The sequence below is a fragment of the Monodelphis domestica genome, chromosome 6 (assembly GCF_027887165.1).
Source record: "Monodelphis domestica isolate mMonDom1 chromosome 6, mMonDom1.pri, whole genome shotgun sequence".
NCBI lineage: Eukaryota > Metazoa > Chordata > Mammalia > Didelphimorphia > Didelphidae > Monodelphis > Monodelphis domestica.
Window position 1 is genome coordinate 8,780,597 of NC_077232.1, and position 13,294 is coordinate 8,793,890.

The 13,294-nt window shown below is 63.8% G+C and overlaps 1 protein-coding gene across 1 annotated transcript; it reads left to right on the plus strand.

Moving 5' to 3' along the window:
- Window positions 1-1,149: 1,149 nt before the first annotated feature.
- PYGM (glycogen phosphorylase, muscle associated) lies at window positions 1,150-13,255 on the plus strand. The gene is made up of 20 exons (XM_016427391.2): window positions 1,150-1,494; window positions 2,308-2,409; window positions 3,187-3,265; window positions 3,453-3,556; window positions 3,785-3,916; window positions 5,843-5,954; window positions 6,207-6,289; window positions 6,562-6,705; window positions 7,076-7,168; window positions 7,457-7,603; window positions 7,696-7,859; window positions 8,047-8,161; window positions 8,786-8,887; window positions 9,222-9,369; window positions 10,960-11,018; window positions 11,213-11,354; window positions 11,520-11,727; window positions 12,267-12,401; window positions 12,803-12,869; window positions 12,952-13,255. Exons 1-20 carry the CDS (start codon window positions 1,252-1,254, stop codon window positions 13,099-13,101), a joined length of 2,529 nt encoding a protein of 842 aa, XP_016282877.1. The 5' UTR covers window positions 1,150-1,251; the 3' UTR covers window positions 13,102-13,255.
- Window positions 13,256-13,294: the final 39 nt, after the last annotated feature.

Below are 13,294 nucleotides of genomic sequence, written 5' to 3' on the forward strand. Positions count from 1 at the left end.
AGGCTCATCTCACTTTGGCCACCCAGCATTGCCCAGTCACCTACTCCGGGCCAGGCCGAGAATTGGTACAGATGGGGGGGGTGACTGGGGGGCTCTTGGGCTGAGTTTGGGCGGAAGCTGAGAGGTGCAAGAGGAGGAGGAGGAGGAGGAAGGTCCTGTATAGACAATAGCAGAGAGGAGGGAAGGGTCAGAAAGGGGGGAGGAGGAGGAGGCGGGCCCAGGCTGAAGGCCTCCATTATGGAGCTAGTTGGCCTTGTGAGAGGCCCCCATGCCCGCAGCAGAGCGGGTGCTCACTGCAGGCCTCACGTGCCCAGAGAGTTCGCGGACCCCAGGCCCAGCCTTGCCTCCCACCCTTCTGATCACTCAGAAGACCCTCCGCTCAGCTCCCTTCCCCCATTGCCCGCGTCTCCGTCCCAGCTTCCAAAGGGCAAAAAAGGGGCGCGCGGGGCCGCGCAGGGGCCTGGAGGAGCGGCTGGCCCAGGCGGCGAGCGCGACCCCCAGACAGCCCGCGGGTGGCAGGGATGCCCGGCTCTGCCACCCCGCCGGCCGGAGGACAGTTCTGGGCTGCCGGCACGGCTGTAACCGGAGCTTCCTCTCTGAAAGGTCACTATTTCGGGCCTCCTTGAGGGACAGCAACAGGGGGAGGGGGGCGGGGGGCTCCCCTTTCAAAACATGTTTTCGGTTAGAGCGATGGACTCTGGTTCACCCCAAGACTGCCGCCCAGCTGGGTCCCCCCAGCCTCCGGAACCCCTTCCACCGCCTGCCCGGCGCCCCCCAGTTCTAGGGCCGCCTCTGCTCCGGCCCTGCTCCGGGTCTCGGCATTCTCTTCTTCCGGGCTGTTAGGGAAATGGGTCCTTCCTGGCCAGCCGGCACTTGGGGGAAATCTCGACCCTGCTGGGCTCCTCATCTGCAAAATGGGTTCAGTCCCTGCAGCAGGCCCCGTCTGGGAGCTCTTCCGGGGCTCCCTCTCCAGCCCTCTGGCCTGGGGAACTTTCCTTCCCTGGGGGAGGCCTGCCTGGAGGAAGGGGTCGGGTGGGGCTGGCAGCTGCCCTGTTCATGCCCAAAATAACTCCTGCACGTCCTGCAGGGTGCGGGGGCGGGGCGGCCGCCAGGCTCATGCATAATGCAGCAGGCCCGGCCTTAAAGCCCGGCCACCAGGCTGCCCGCCACTCCCTGGCTTGCAGGCCCCGGCAGACGCCACCACCTGTCCCCGCCGTGCCGGGCTCCCCAGCCGCCGCCAACGCCGCCGCCATGTCTCGGCCCCTGTCCGACCACGAGAAGCGCAAACAGATCAGCGTGCGCGGCCTGGCCGGCGTGGAGAACGTGTCCGACCTCAAGAAGAACTTTAACCGGCATCTCCACTTCACGCTGGTCAAGGACCGCAACGTGGCCACCCCCCGAGACTACTACTTCGCCCTGGCTCACACCGTGCGCGACCACCTGGTGGGCCGCTGGATTCGCACCCAGCAGCACTACTACGAGAAGGACCCCAAGGTGACGGGGGCGGGAGGCGGGGGGGCCGGGAGGGCTCGAGGGCCCGCCCCAAAGATGCCCCCAGCGGGCTCTGGGGGTGACGAGGCTGCACAGGCCCCTCTCTCCAGGCCTGTGCTCCCTCGGCTAAGCCCGGGGCCAGATGGCGTCCTCCCTCCAGGAGCCTCGGCCTCCGGTCCAGCCTGGCATCCCGGAGAGGGCGCCACCTGGAGCGGGAGGTGAGGGAGCTGGAGGCCAGAGGGGACCCCGAGGCTCCAGGGGTCTCCCATCCAGGCGAGGGGGGCCAGGAGAGGGCTAGGGGGGACCCCGAGGCTCCAGGGGTCTCCCATCCAGGTGAGGGGGGGCCAGGAGAGGGCTAGGGGGGACCCCGAGGCTCCAGGGGTCTCCCATCCAGGTGAGGGGGGGCCAGGAGAGGGCTAGGGGGAACCCCGAGGGTGGCCTTGGCATCAGGTGGGCCTGGCTGCCCTGGCTTTGACCCTGAGCCAGAGGGACACATGGGAAGAGTCCTGGGGGGGAAGCAGCTGCCTCCCCCCTCCCTGGGCGGGATCGGGTAGCAGGGGTCACTGGCAAAGGTCAGAAACACAACACGCCTCAGGCTGGGAGGGAGAAGGGAGTCAGAGCAGGGCAGGGCCCGAGCCGGACCAGAGCGGGCACCGGGGGGCAGAGCTACCGTGCTGGGACAAAAGAGGAGGCCGGGGCGGCGGGGAGGGAAGTGCTGCTCTGCCAGGGCACACCTGGGCATGGACCCACTTGGCAGGGAAGCCCCTGGGAGAGGCACGGTGGATGGAGACCAGCCCCTGCCTCCGTGTCCCCCAGCGCATCTACTACCTCTCCCTGGAGTTCTACATGGGCCGAACCCTGCAGAACACCATGGTGAACCTGGGCCTGGAGAATGCCTGTGATGAGGCCACGTACCAGGTATCCTGGGGGGACGGGAGAGGGAATGGGGTGAAGCCCCAAGGGGGGCTGAGGGGGCGCTGAGGCAACCAGGGACAGGGGGGACACTGAGGGCTGAGGGGACTCTGAAGGGACACTGGGGGGGCTGAGGGGACACTGTGGTGCCTGAGGGGACACTGGTGTCTGAGGGGACTCTCTGGGGGCTGAGGAGGCCCTGAGGCGGCTGAGGGGGCTGAGGGGACACTGGGGGGGCTGAGGGGACACTGTGGGGGCTAAGGGGATCCTGAGGTGGCTGAGGGGACTCTCTGGGGGCTGAGGAGGCCCTGAGGCGGCTGAGGGGGCTGAGGGGACACTGTGGGGGCTGAGGGGACACTGTGGTGGCTGAGGGGACTCTCTGGGGGCTGAGGAGGCCCTGAGGCGGCTGAGGGGGCTGAGGGGACCCTGAGGGGACACTGTGGGGGCTAAGAGGATCCTGAGGTGGCTGAGGGGACTCTCTGGGGGCTGAGGAGGCCCTGAGGGGGCTGAGGGGACACTGTGGGGGCTAAGGGGATCCTGAGGTGGCTGAGGGGACTCTCTGAGGGCTGAGGAGGCCCTGAGGGGGCTGAGGGGACACTAAGGGGGCTGAGGGGACTCTGGGGGCTGAGGGGGCACTGTGGGGCCCTGCCAGGGTCTGAGAGGATGCTCTCAGGGCTGAGGAGGTCACTGGGAAGAGCCAGGGATGCCCATCCTCAGGGATGTGGGCAAAGGTGGCCATTAGTCCTCCCCGTCCTGACTCCCCTTCACCTCCGTCTCCTCTAGCTGGGCTTGGACATGGAGGAGCTGGAGGAGATAGAAGAAGATGCCGGCCTGGGCAATGGGGGCCTGGGCCGCCTGGCTGGTGAGTTGGCCACAGGCTGGAGCCAGGGGCCGGGTGGGAAGCAGAGGATCGGGAGGGACCCTGCAGAATGGGGGCAATGATGGCCCCTCTGTCCATGCCTCTGGGGTGGGGGCCCCGGGGGTCTTGGGGACTCTGCCAGGCTGGGCCCTGTCCTGAGCTCCCTCCCGAGGTGGTGGCTCTCTTCCAGCCTGCTTCCTGGACTCCATGGCCACCCTGGGCCTGGCTGCCTACGGCTATGGGATTCGGTACGAGTTTGGGATTTTCAACCAGAAGATCAGTGGGGGCTGGCAGGTGAGGGGCCCCCTGTGTGCACCCCTGAGCACTTTCTGGGGTACTTTCTCCAGCCTTCTCCCCAGCCCCCCGGAACCCCCAGTGCCTCCCTCCCCCGGCCCCCCGTAGCTTTGGCGTCTGGCCAAGGAAAGTCGGGACGTGTCTGGGATGGGAGGAGGCCAGGGTGGCCTCGCCCTCCGAGCCGTCCCTCAGGGGCTCCATCCCACCTGCCCCCTGTGCCCACGTCAGATGGAGGAGGCCGATGACTGGCTGCGCTACGGCAACCCTTGGGAGAAAGCCCGGCCCGAGTTCACGCTGCCCGTCCATTTCTACGGCCGAGTGGAGCACAGCAGCCAGGGCGCCAAGTGGGTGGATACCCAGGTGAGCCGGGGGGCTGTGGGTGATCGCCGGAGCCAGGCAGAAGAGAGGGTGGGTCAGAGGCGGCGGGCCCCCAGCATGCCCTGGGCTCTTCGGGTCGGTTTGGGCATTAAAAGCTCTGCCCATTCCTCCACACTGCCCCTTCTGGACAGTTAAGTCTGGTCTGATTCATGCTGGACTTGGACTCAAGGCCCGAGTTCAAACCGAGCTGTAGGTCCCTCCTCCGTCACCAAAGGGCTGGCGGCGGCAGCTCCTGCGGACCCTTCCTGCTCTTGGTCCGCGTCCGCAGGACCCTTTTCGGGGGACCCTCCAGTATGGCGCGGGCCGCAGCCTCAAGAGCCGGAGTTCGGGGTGTAACTGGGGAGAGGCTGCACCTCCAGCCCCTGGACACGGTGCCGCCTGGGAGCTTTCCGCATGGGGGCACCCTCGGTCTCGGGTATTCCTGGCACTCCCCAGGCGTCCTGAAGGGCTGCTCGCTAACTGTGGACCATCCCGTCCTGCCTTACTGAGTGCCGGCTGCAAGTCTGCTGTCCCTCCATCTTGGGCCTCGGAGCATCCCAACGAGCTGCGGGCCGCTCTGGAGCAGAGGCATGCGGGCCGCAAGGAAGGGCCCGGGCTGGGGGCAGAGAACCGGGGTCTGCCTCCTGCTCCCTCGGCCCTTCGGCCTCTGGCTTTTGGGCTCCATGAGAGGCCTTCGGAGCCTGAGCGGGTGGTCAGGGAGGATGGCTGAACGCTTGCAGGCCCCTTCACAGTGGATGGGTGCGCAGAGGCCCTGCCGGACTCTAGAACCTCGTTCACTGGGAGACGGGCCCTGTGAGAAGCATCCCCCCTTGAGCCTCAGGGTGACCCCGGGATGGGGGGGCGATGATGACCCCCATTTAGCAGATGAGGAAATGGAGGCTAAGACAAGCCCATGACAAGTATCTGTTGGGGGCTCTGAAAGGCGAAGGCTGGTCCTTGCCCTCAAGTCCAAGCTCCCAGGCTCACAGGGAAGGACAGCACCACGTAGATTGCCCCAAGACACATTGGGGTGACCCTCCCCCCAACCGTTACATCTAACTGGGAGGAGCCCTTGGAGGGAAGCCCGGGGAAGGCACATGCAGGAGAGGACCCGGGCCGGGCCAGCCCTGAGCCCAGAACTCTGCCCACCTCCTGCTCCCTCAGTAGGTGGGGAAGTCGGGGCCGCAGAGGGGAGCACTGAGGCCCGAGCATCACCTTGAGGAGGACGAGATGAGCCCCTGCTCTCTGCCGCTGGCCCGAAGGGGTTCCAAAGATGACTAGGACCTGCAGGATGGGTCAGAGGCCCCCCTGGCGTCCTGCTGCCCACCCTGCCATCCGGGCATGCTGTTCCGCCAGGGTGGGCCTCAGCTTCCCCTGGACAAAGGCCTGGTGGGTGGGGGCTGGGCCAGGCAGAACAAGAACCCTCGGGACACCTTCGTCCCTGGGAGGCCGCAGCCTCCTGCAGTCACTGCTCACTTTTTCTTCCGCCCACGCCCCCATCAGCCCGGGGCCGGAAGCCTCCAGAGGTGCTCATGGCTGCCATCTTGGCTGTCGATTGCCCCTGGGTGAGATGGATAATGAATGGCTTCTGTACCTGGCCAGGAACTTCCCTCCGCACATTCAGTGTCTCGTGGTCTGGGGCCTCCAGGAGAGGCTGAGAGACCCACAGTCAGGACGTGTTGGAGGGGGGATTCGAATCTGGGTCTTCTGGCTCTAAGGCCAGCCCTCTGGAAGCCCGAGTTAACAAACACAGCCTCAGACCTCAGCACCGGGCCGTGGCGTGTTCTGGGTCTGGGCCGGAGGGGCCTTAGAACAGGGATGTCGGAGGAGGACGAAGGGCCTTCAAGATGCTCCGAAGCAGCGGCCGCAGAATTGAGACGGGGGCCTCGTCTGTCCTGGGCAGCCCCCTGAGCCCTCTCCCGCCTCCAGGTGGTGCTGGCTATGCCTTACGACACCCCCGTGCCTGGTTATCGCAACAACACGGTGAACACCATGCGCCTGTGGTCTGCCAAAGCCCCCAACGACTTTAACCTCAAGGACTGTGAGTTCCCCGCGGCCTCCTCTTCCCCCCTTCCTCCTCTGGGGCTCCCGGTGGTCCTCGTCCCCCCACATAGGGCGCCTCGGGGTGTCGGGCCCGGGCCCAGGGGGGCTGCGGGGCCACCTTCCACATCTTCCTGAAAGGCACCAACAAACAGCCCCCAAACCAGCTGCTGGAGGTTGGGGGTGGGTCGGGGAAAGAGGGGGTTCCTTTGTCAGCAACAGGCTATTTCCATCCCCTCCACGCTTCCTGAAGTCAACGTGGGTGGCTATATCCAGGCCGTGTTGGACAGGAATCTGGCTGAGAACATCTCTCGGGTCCTGTACCCCAATGACAACGTGAGTCCCGCCATACCTGGTCGGTCAATCCCTGCAGCTTGTCCCAGACCCGGAGATGGTGGCTGGGGGAAATGGGTGGAAAGAAAAGAGGAAGCCGGAGCCAAGGGGGAGCAGGCCCCTGCTGGGGAGATGGGTCCCCGCCAGACGCGAGCCCTGAGGATCCCAAAGGCTTAGCTCGAGAAGGGGGGACCCCCGAGTCACGTCGGGCCTGCCGCGGCCAGCTCCTGCCCTTCCATCTGGGGCTCCACTGACCATGGCCTCCTCTGACCCAGTTCTTTGAAGGGAAGGAGCTTCGCCTGAAGCAGGAATACTTCGTGGTCGCCGCTACCCTCCAGGACATCATCCGTCGCTTCAAGTCCTCCAAGTTTGGCTCCCGAGACCCCGTGCGCACCAGCTTTGACGCGTTCCCAGACAAGGTGCTGCTTGCTGGGGCCCCGGGGCGATGCCTTCTCAGTGTCTGGGGGAGCCCCACCCTGGTCACAGAGACCTTCCCCAAAGGCCATCGGTGGTCTGGGGGCGGGGGGGCCTCTCCCTCCCATCAGGGCCGGAGCCCCATTTCCCATCCCTGTGGTCCCCAAGTCTGGGGTGCTCTTCCTCCTCCTGGCTGGTCCCAGCTCAACCTCCCTCTGTCCGTCTGGGTGACCCTGTGGCGATGTGCCTGGTACCATCCTACCCATTACCTGGCAACAGGTGATCCCAAGTGCCAGGACCAGCTCACACCGATAAGTGCTGGCCTGGCGGGGAGGGCCCTCAGGGCTCACTGCCTGCTCCCGGTGTCTCTCCCAGGTGGCCATCCAGCTGAATGACACCCACCCATCCTTGGCCATCCCTGAGCTAATGAGGATCCTGGTGGATCTGGAGAAACTGGACTGGGAGAAGGTAATGGCATTAGTGTAGGGGAGTCACAAGACCCTCCCCAAGGCCCTGGAGAGCCCTGCTGCCCAGTGGTTTGCACCCTCTCCCCTTCCCCACTGCCTGTGTGTTCCCCTGAGGAGAGAAGTGCTCGGGGTTCTAGCTGGAGGGCCCTCGGGGTCTGTGGAGCCATGCAGGGAGGACACGGGGCAGGTTTTGAATTCAGGTCTCTGTGGATCCCCTTCCTGTTGGTCATGACGTAGCCCGGGCCTGGGGGCTGTGCTTGGGGGTGACGTTTCCCCTTTCCTTTCCCAGGCCTGGGATGTGACTGTGAGGACGTGCGCCTACACCAACCACACGGTGCTGCCCGAGGCCCTGGAGCGCTGGCCGGTGCACCTCATGGAGGCCCTGCTGCCTCGGCACCTGCAGATTATCTACGAGATCAACCAGAGGTTCCTCAATGTGAGGGCTGGGCCGGGAGGGGGGGGCAGAGAAGGGGGCCTCGCCCGGCGGCTCCCCACTCCCAGCAGCTCAGTGCCTCCCTTCCTCGGCAGCGGGTGGCCGCGGCATATCCAGGGGACATGGATCGACTCCGGCGCATGTCGCTGGTAGAGGAGGGGGGCGTGAAGAGGATCAACATGGCGCACCTCTGCATTGCTGGCTCCCACGCCGTCAACGGGGTGGCCCGAATCCACTCTGAGATCCTCAAGAAAACCATGTGAGCATCCCCCCGCCCCCACCCCCCGGGGCTCCCCAGAGACTCCTGGAAGCTGAGCAGGCCCTGACCACTGGGATGCCCTACCCTCCGGGACCCCCACCCCCTCCAAGGCCCCTGGACCTCCAGAGCCCTTTCCTTCTGGGGCTCCCTGGCTGCTCCCGGCTCCAGCCACACTCCTCCTCTCTAGCTTTAAGGATTTCTATGAGCTGGAGCCCCATAAGTTCCAGAACAAAACCAATGGGATCACCCCAAGGCGCTGGCTGGTGCTGTGCAACCCGGGCCTGGCGGAGGCCATTGCAGAGGTGAGGGGGCCGTGGCAGGGGCACTGATGTGGGGGAGAGGACCCAAGCCTGCCCAGAGGGAGCGGGCTGCTGGCAGAGGGGATCCCCATCACCCCCAGGCACAGGTCCCGGAGAGCTGGGGGGAGCTTTGGAAAATGGAACATCAGAGCTCTAGAACAGGGGCTGTCAGAGCTAGGGAACATTAGAACAGAGACTGTCCAAGGCAGGAACCTTTCCTTCACAAATGAGGAAATCGAGGCCCAGAGAAGGCATGTGACTTGCCCAAGGCCACACAGCAGGTTCTCAGCAGCCTAGCCAGGGTTCATTAGTATGTGCCTAGTGACCCAAGGCTCCAGGTAGGAGGCTTTTTTGGAGGCTGGAGGTCAGGGGCTGCGCCTGCCCTGGGACTCTGGAGAGGCCACTGGCCGGGAGGAGGAGGGTGTGGGGCTCCCGTGGAGGCCCTCCCGTGCAGATTATTCCCACATGGAACAGCTGTTTCTTCTCTGTTTCCACGTCTGTAAGTGAATGCCGGCTCCCCTTGTCTCTGGGTCCCCACTTTCCCACCCAGGCCCCAGCCCCCAGGAGGTGCCTCCTCACTGCTTGTCAGCAGTGGGGTGATGCTGCCCCTCCCCTGGACCCCCACAGAGGATCGGAGAGGACTACATCTCTGACTTGGACCAGCTCCGAAAGCTGTTGTCCTATGTGGATGATGAGGCCTTCATCCGGGATGTGGCCAAAGTCAAGCAGGTGAGCCTCCAGGAGACGGACGCTGGGAGCAGGGGACTCCTGGGGCCCACCGACGCGTGGGGGTGGGGGTGGGGGGAAACAGAACTTTCAATGCCATCCGTAAGGCCTTCCTCGTGCCAGACACAGTACTGGGCCGGGGGATGCCCCAGTGTCCCACAACCTAGGTTCTGCCCTCAAGAGCTCATGGTCTAACACGGTGGGATCAAGAGTCTGATGAGGGCACAGGACGAATGGGCTGTGGGGTTGCAGACATAGGTCAGGTGGGGAAATCTTGGAAGGCTTCCCTGGGGTAGTGGGCCTGAGCAGAGACCTGAGCCCTTGGGCCTGCCCACAGGAAAACAAGCTGAAGTTTGCTGCGTACCTGGAGCGAGAGTACCACGTGCACATCAATCCCAGCTCGCTGTTTGACGTCCAGGTGAAGAGGATCCATGAGTACAAGCGGCAGCTTCTCAACTGTCTCCACGTGATCACCTTGTACAATCGTGAGCACCAGCCCCCTCCCCTGCCCAGCGCTGCCCCCGCCCCATCTCCCCCACCTTCTGAGCACTATCAATCTGTTGGTCAGTCAGTCAATCAGTCAACAACCTATCTGTGCTGCATGCCAGCCACAGATGCAAAAGCCCAGATGAGCAGGCCCTGCCCTAAGAAGCCGACATTCTGCTGGGCAACATGCAGGGTGTTACCGAGGGGAGGAAAGAGGAGTCGTGGGCTGCCAGGGGATGAGCAAAGGCCTCCCACAGGCTGAGATTGAAAGGAAAGGGAGTATAATAATGGTTATATAGAATTCCTCAACTTCTGGATTTGGAGAGGGAAGAACTAGGCCCCAATCCTGCCTCTGAGGTGTGCTAACTGTGTGATGTAAGCACGGGATTTCAACTGTCCCAGACTGCTTAGCTGGGTGACCCTGGACAAGTCACTTCACCCCACTTGCCTAGCTTTTGCCCTTTGTTCTAAGAGTTACCAGGAGGACAGAAAGTTAAGGTTTAAAAAGACTCAGTTTCCTCCCCTGGAAAAAGTTGGGATAATAATGTGAGCATCAGGTGTCTCCTTCTCAGGGCTAATGGACTCCAGAAAGGGCTGGCTGCCCTTCTGAGAGGGATAAACCCCCTTTGGGAATGACACGGGGGGGGGACTGGGACCAGTGAGGCAGGGCTGTGTGGCCCCATTTAGACTGGGTTAGGGCAGGAGAACCCACCTGGGGCAGTGAGAAGACAATCCCTGTGTTCAGGTGTTGGCTGTGTTTCTCTGAGCCTCAGTTTCCCATCTGTAAGATGGGTATGGGGCATCCACATGACTGACCTCACTGAGGTGTCCAGAGCTAGTACAGAGGCTAGTAAGTGGGATCTGCATCCCTCGGGAGAGTGAGGCAGAGTACGGGGTGGAGCTGGGAACACCCAAGCCCAACAGCAGGGCCTTGGGCCAGGGGGAAGGAAGGGCTGGGGAGCCAACGGAGGGTTTCGCTGGCCTCCAGAGGCCGTGGGGGCCAAAGAAGGAGGGGCATGGCAGAGGCCTAGGGCCTCCCCTGTGGGGAGCAGAAGCAGCCTCTATATCATTATGGAGAGGGGACTCATGGGGCACAGGGGGAGGCGGGGGAGTCCCAGGGACTCCCTCTGGCCCTGGCACCCTGGGGACACGCACCGCCACTGCCCCACCTTCTCTGGGAGGAGCCCTTTGGTCCTTCCCATGTGGGCCAAGAAGGCCAAAGCAGACACTGTTAGTGGTCCTTGGCAGAAGAACAGGGTGAAGTGGGGGACGCAGGCCACACCTGTTGGAGCGGCGGCTCCCTCTTCCCTCCGGCCTGGAAAAGGAACTTGTCCTGGGCAGCACTTCCTGTCTGGCCCTTTACAAATGGGGAAACCAAGGCCTGGAGAGGCCAACAGAGTCAGGCCTGATGGACTTTTTGGACTCCAGGACTGTGTTTCCGGGATGTCTCAGAGCCCCTGGACTGGCCTGACTAGGGCAGGAGGAAGGCCCGGACTGAGGTTCGGGTCCCTCTCTTTGGGCCGCTCAGCCTCGGAGTCGGGACCAGCTGGAGACGCTGACCCTGGCTCTCCCCTGCTCTTTCTCCCTAGGTATTAAGAAGGAACCCAACAAATTCTTCGTCCCCCGGACAGTGATGATTGGGGGGAAGGTGAGCCCCCCATGGGGGAGGGAAGGGTCCGGGTGGTGGGTCCAGTTCCTGTGGCCCTCAGAGGCCGGCACCGCCACGGAGGACAGCTTGGGCCCCAGTGGCTGCGGTCCTGGAAGGCCGTGAGAAACGCCAACAGGAAGGCTGCTCCGGGGCCTGGAGGGGGCTATCTCTGAGTCCAAGACCTCCTCCTCCAGGCAGCCCCTGGCTATCATATGGCTAAGATGATCATCAAACTCATCACTTCCATTGGGGACGTCGTCAACAACGATCCTGTGGTTGGGGACCGGCTCAAAGTGATCTTCCTGGAGAATTACCGCGTTTCACTGGCCGAGAAAGGTCTGTGCCCGGGAAGGGGCGAGGGGGCAAAGCTGGAGCCCCGACACCTCTCTGGCCCGGACGGGGCTCTGCCGCCCCATGAGTCAAGGCCCTTCTGCCCAGGAGAGCCTCCCTGTGGGTGCAGCATGGCCGGCCAGTGACCCCCGGCGTCCTGCTCTCCCCCAGTGATCCCGGCCTCGGACCTCTCCGAGCAGATCTCCACGGCGGGCACGGAGGCGTCGGGCACGGGCAACATGAAGTTCATGCTTAATGGGGCGCTGACCATCGGCACCATGGACGGGGCGAACGTGGAGATGGCCGAGGAGGCCGGAGAAGAGAACTTCTTCATTTTCGGAATGAGGGTGGAGGATGTAGACCGCCTGGACCAGAGAGGGTGCGGGGCTCCGGGGGCCAGCTCAGAGGCCTTGAAGGCCAGCCTTAGGAGGGGGGACTCCAAGCAGGTTGTGGGAAGGCATTTCCAGACACGTGATGAGGTGCACGTGGGGGGCCCTGTGGCAGGAGAGGTCAGCGGCCAGGAGGCCAGGCAGGAGGTGGCCGAGGGTGGGACCGTTGTCCAGGCGTGGCACGAGTAACCCTGAGGTCTGCCTGGGAGGAGGTCGTTGCCCTCCACAGAAATGGGGAAGTTGGGCAGAAGGGCAGGATTGGGGGGAAGAGGAAGGATTATTCCAATTTGAGATTTAGGGGGGCAGCGGGCTGTGCCCTCACCCACCGTGCCCCCAGCTTCACACAAGAGAAGGGGAGGGAGGGAGCCGGAGAAGTCAGGGCAGGCTTCCTGGAAGAAGGGGGCTTGGGCTTTTGCCAAGGTGCCGTTTCCTGGGCCTGAGCGGGGGTCCTGGGGGATTGGAGGCTTCGGGTGCCTTGGAGAGGGTCTCAGCACCCTGGAGAGCCTGAGCAGATGGCCGTCCCCAACAGGTACAACGCCCAGGAATACTACGACCGCATCCCTGAGCTCCGGCAAATTATCGAGCAGCTCAGCAGCGGCTTCTTCTCCCCCAAACAGCCGGACCTGTTCAAGGACATCGTCAACATGCTCATGCACCATGACCGGTCAGCAGGGCTGCGCAGGGACACAGAGGCGGCAGGGGAGGGCCTTTGTGTTTGGGGGGCAGACGGGCCACATGAAGCTAGGAGCAGGGTGCAAATCCCCGCTCAGCCCCCAGCAGAGCTTAGAGAGGACAAGTCCCTGCCCTACACGGCCTCGCACTGGCCCAGGCTCTCTTCACCCTTATTTCCCACCCACAGTCAACACTGTGTACTGGTTCCAAGGCAGGAAGGGCCAGGCCGTGGGGGTAAGTGACTGGCCCAGGGTCAGCCAGCTAGGAAGGGTCTGAAGTCAGATTGGAACCCAGGACCCTCGGGTCTCTCCATCTCCTGAGCCACCCGCTTCCCCCCTGGGCCCAGATGGGGAAGGTTTGGGTCTGCCATTGATGGAGCGTCTCTGCCCCCAGCTTTAAGGTCTTTGCTGACTATGAAGCCTACATCCAGTGCCAGGAGAAAGTCAGTGACTTGTACAAGGTAAGCAGGGCTCTGGGGTGGGGCTCCTTGGGAGGGCCTGGATCGCGGGGTGGTTCCAGAGCAGCCCTCTCGCTTTCCCTAGAACCCCCGGGAATGGACCCGCATGGTGATCAGGAACATCGCCACCTCCGGGAAGTTCTCCAGCGACCGGACGATCGCCCAGTATGCGCGGGAGATCTGGGGCGTGGAGCCGAGCCGCCAGCGCCTGGCGGCCCCAGACGAAGTGATCTGAGAACCCGGGCTCCTGGGATTTGTTGCTTCAGGGCTGCTGCCAGTCCGGCGCCCAGGCCCCCCAGCGGCCCCTCCCTCTTATTTCTATGGGGGCGGGCGTGGAGCTCTTCCTCCCCCACTTGGGCAAAAACTGCAATTAAAAGTGTCCCGAAGGCTGCCTCTCTCGTTCCTTTTCCGGTCTCGGCGGGGTCCCG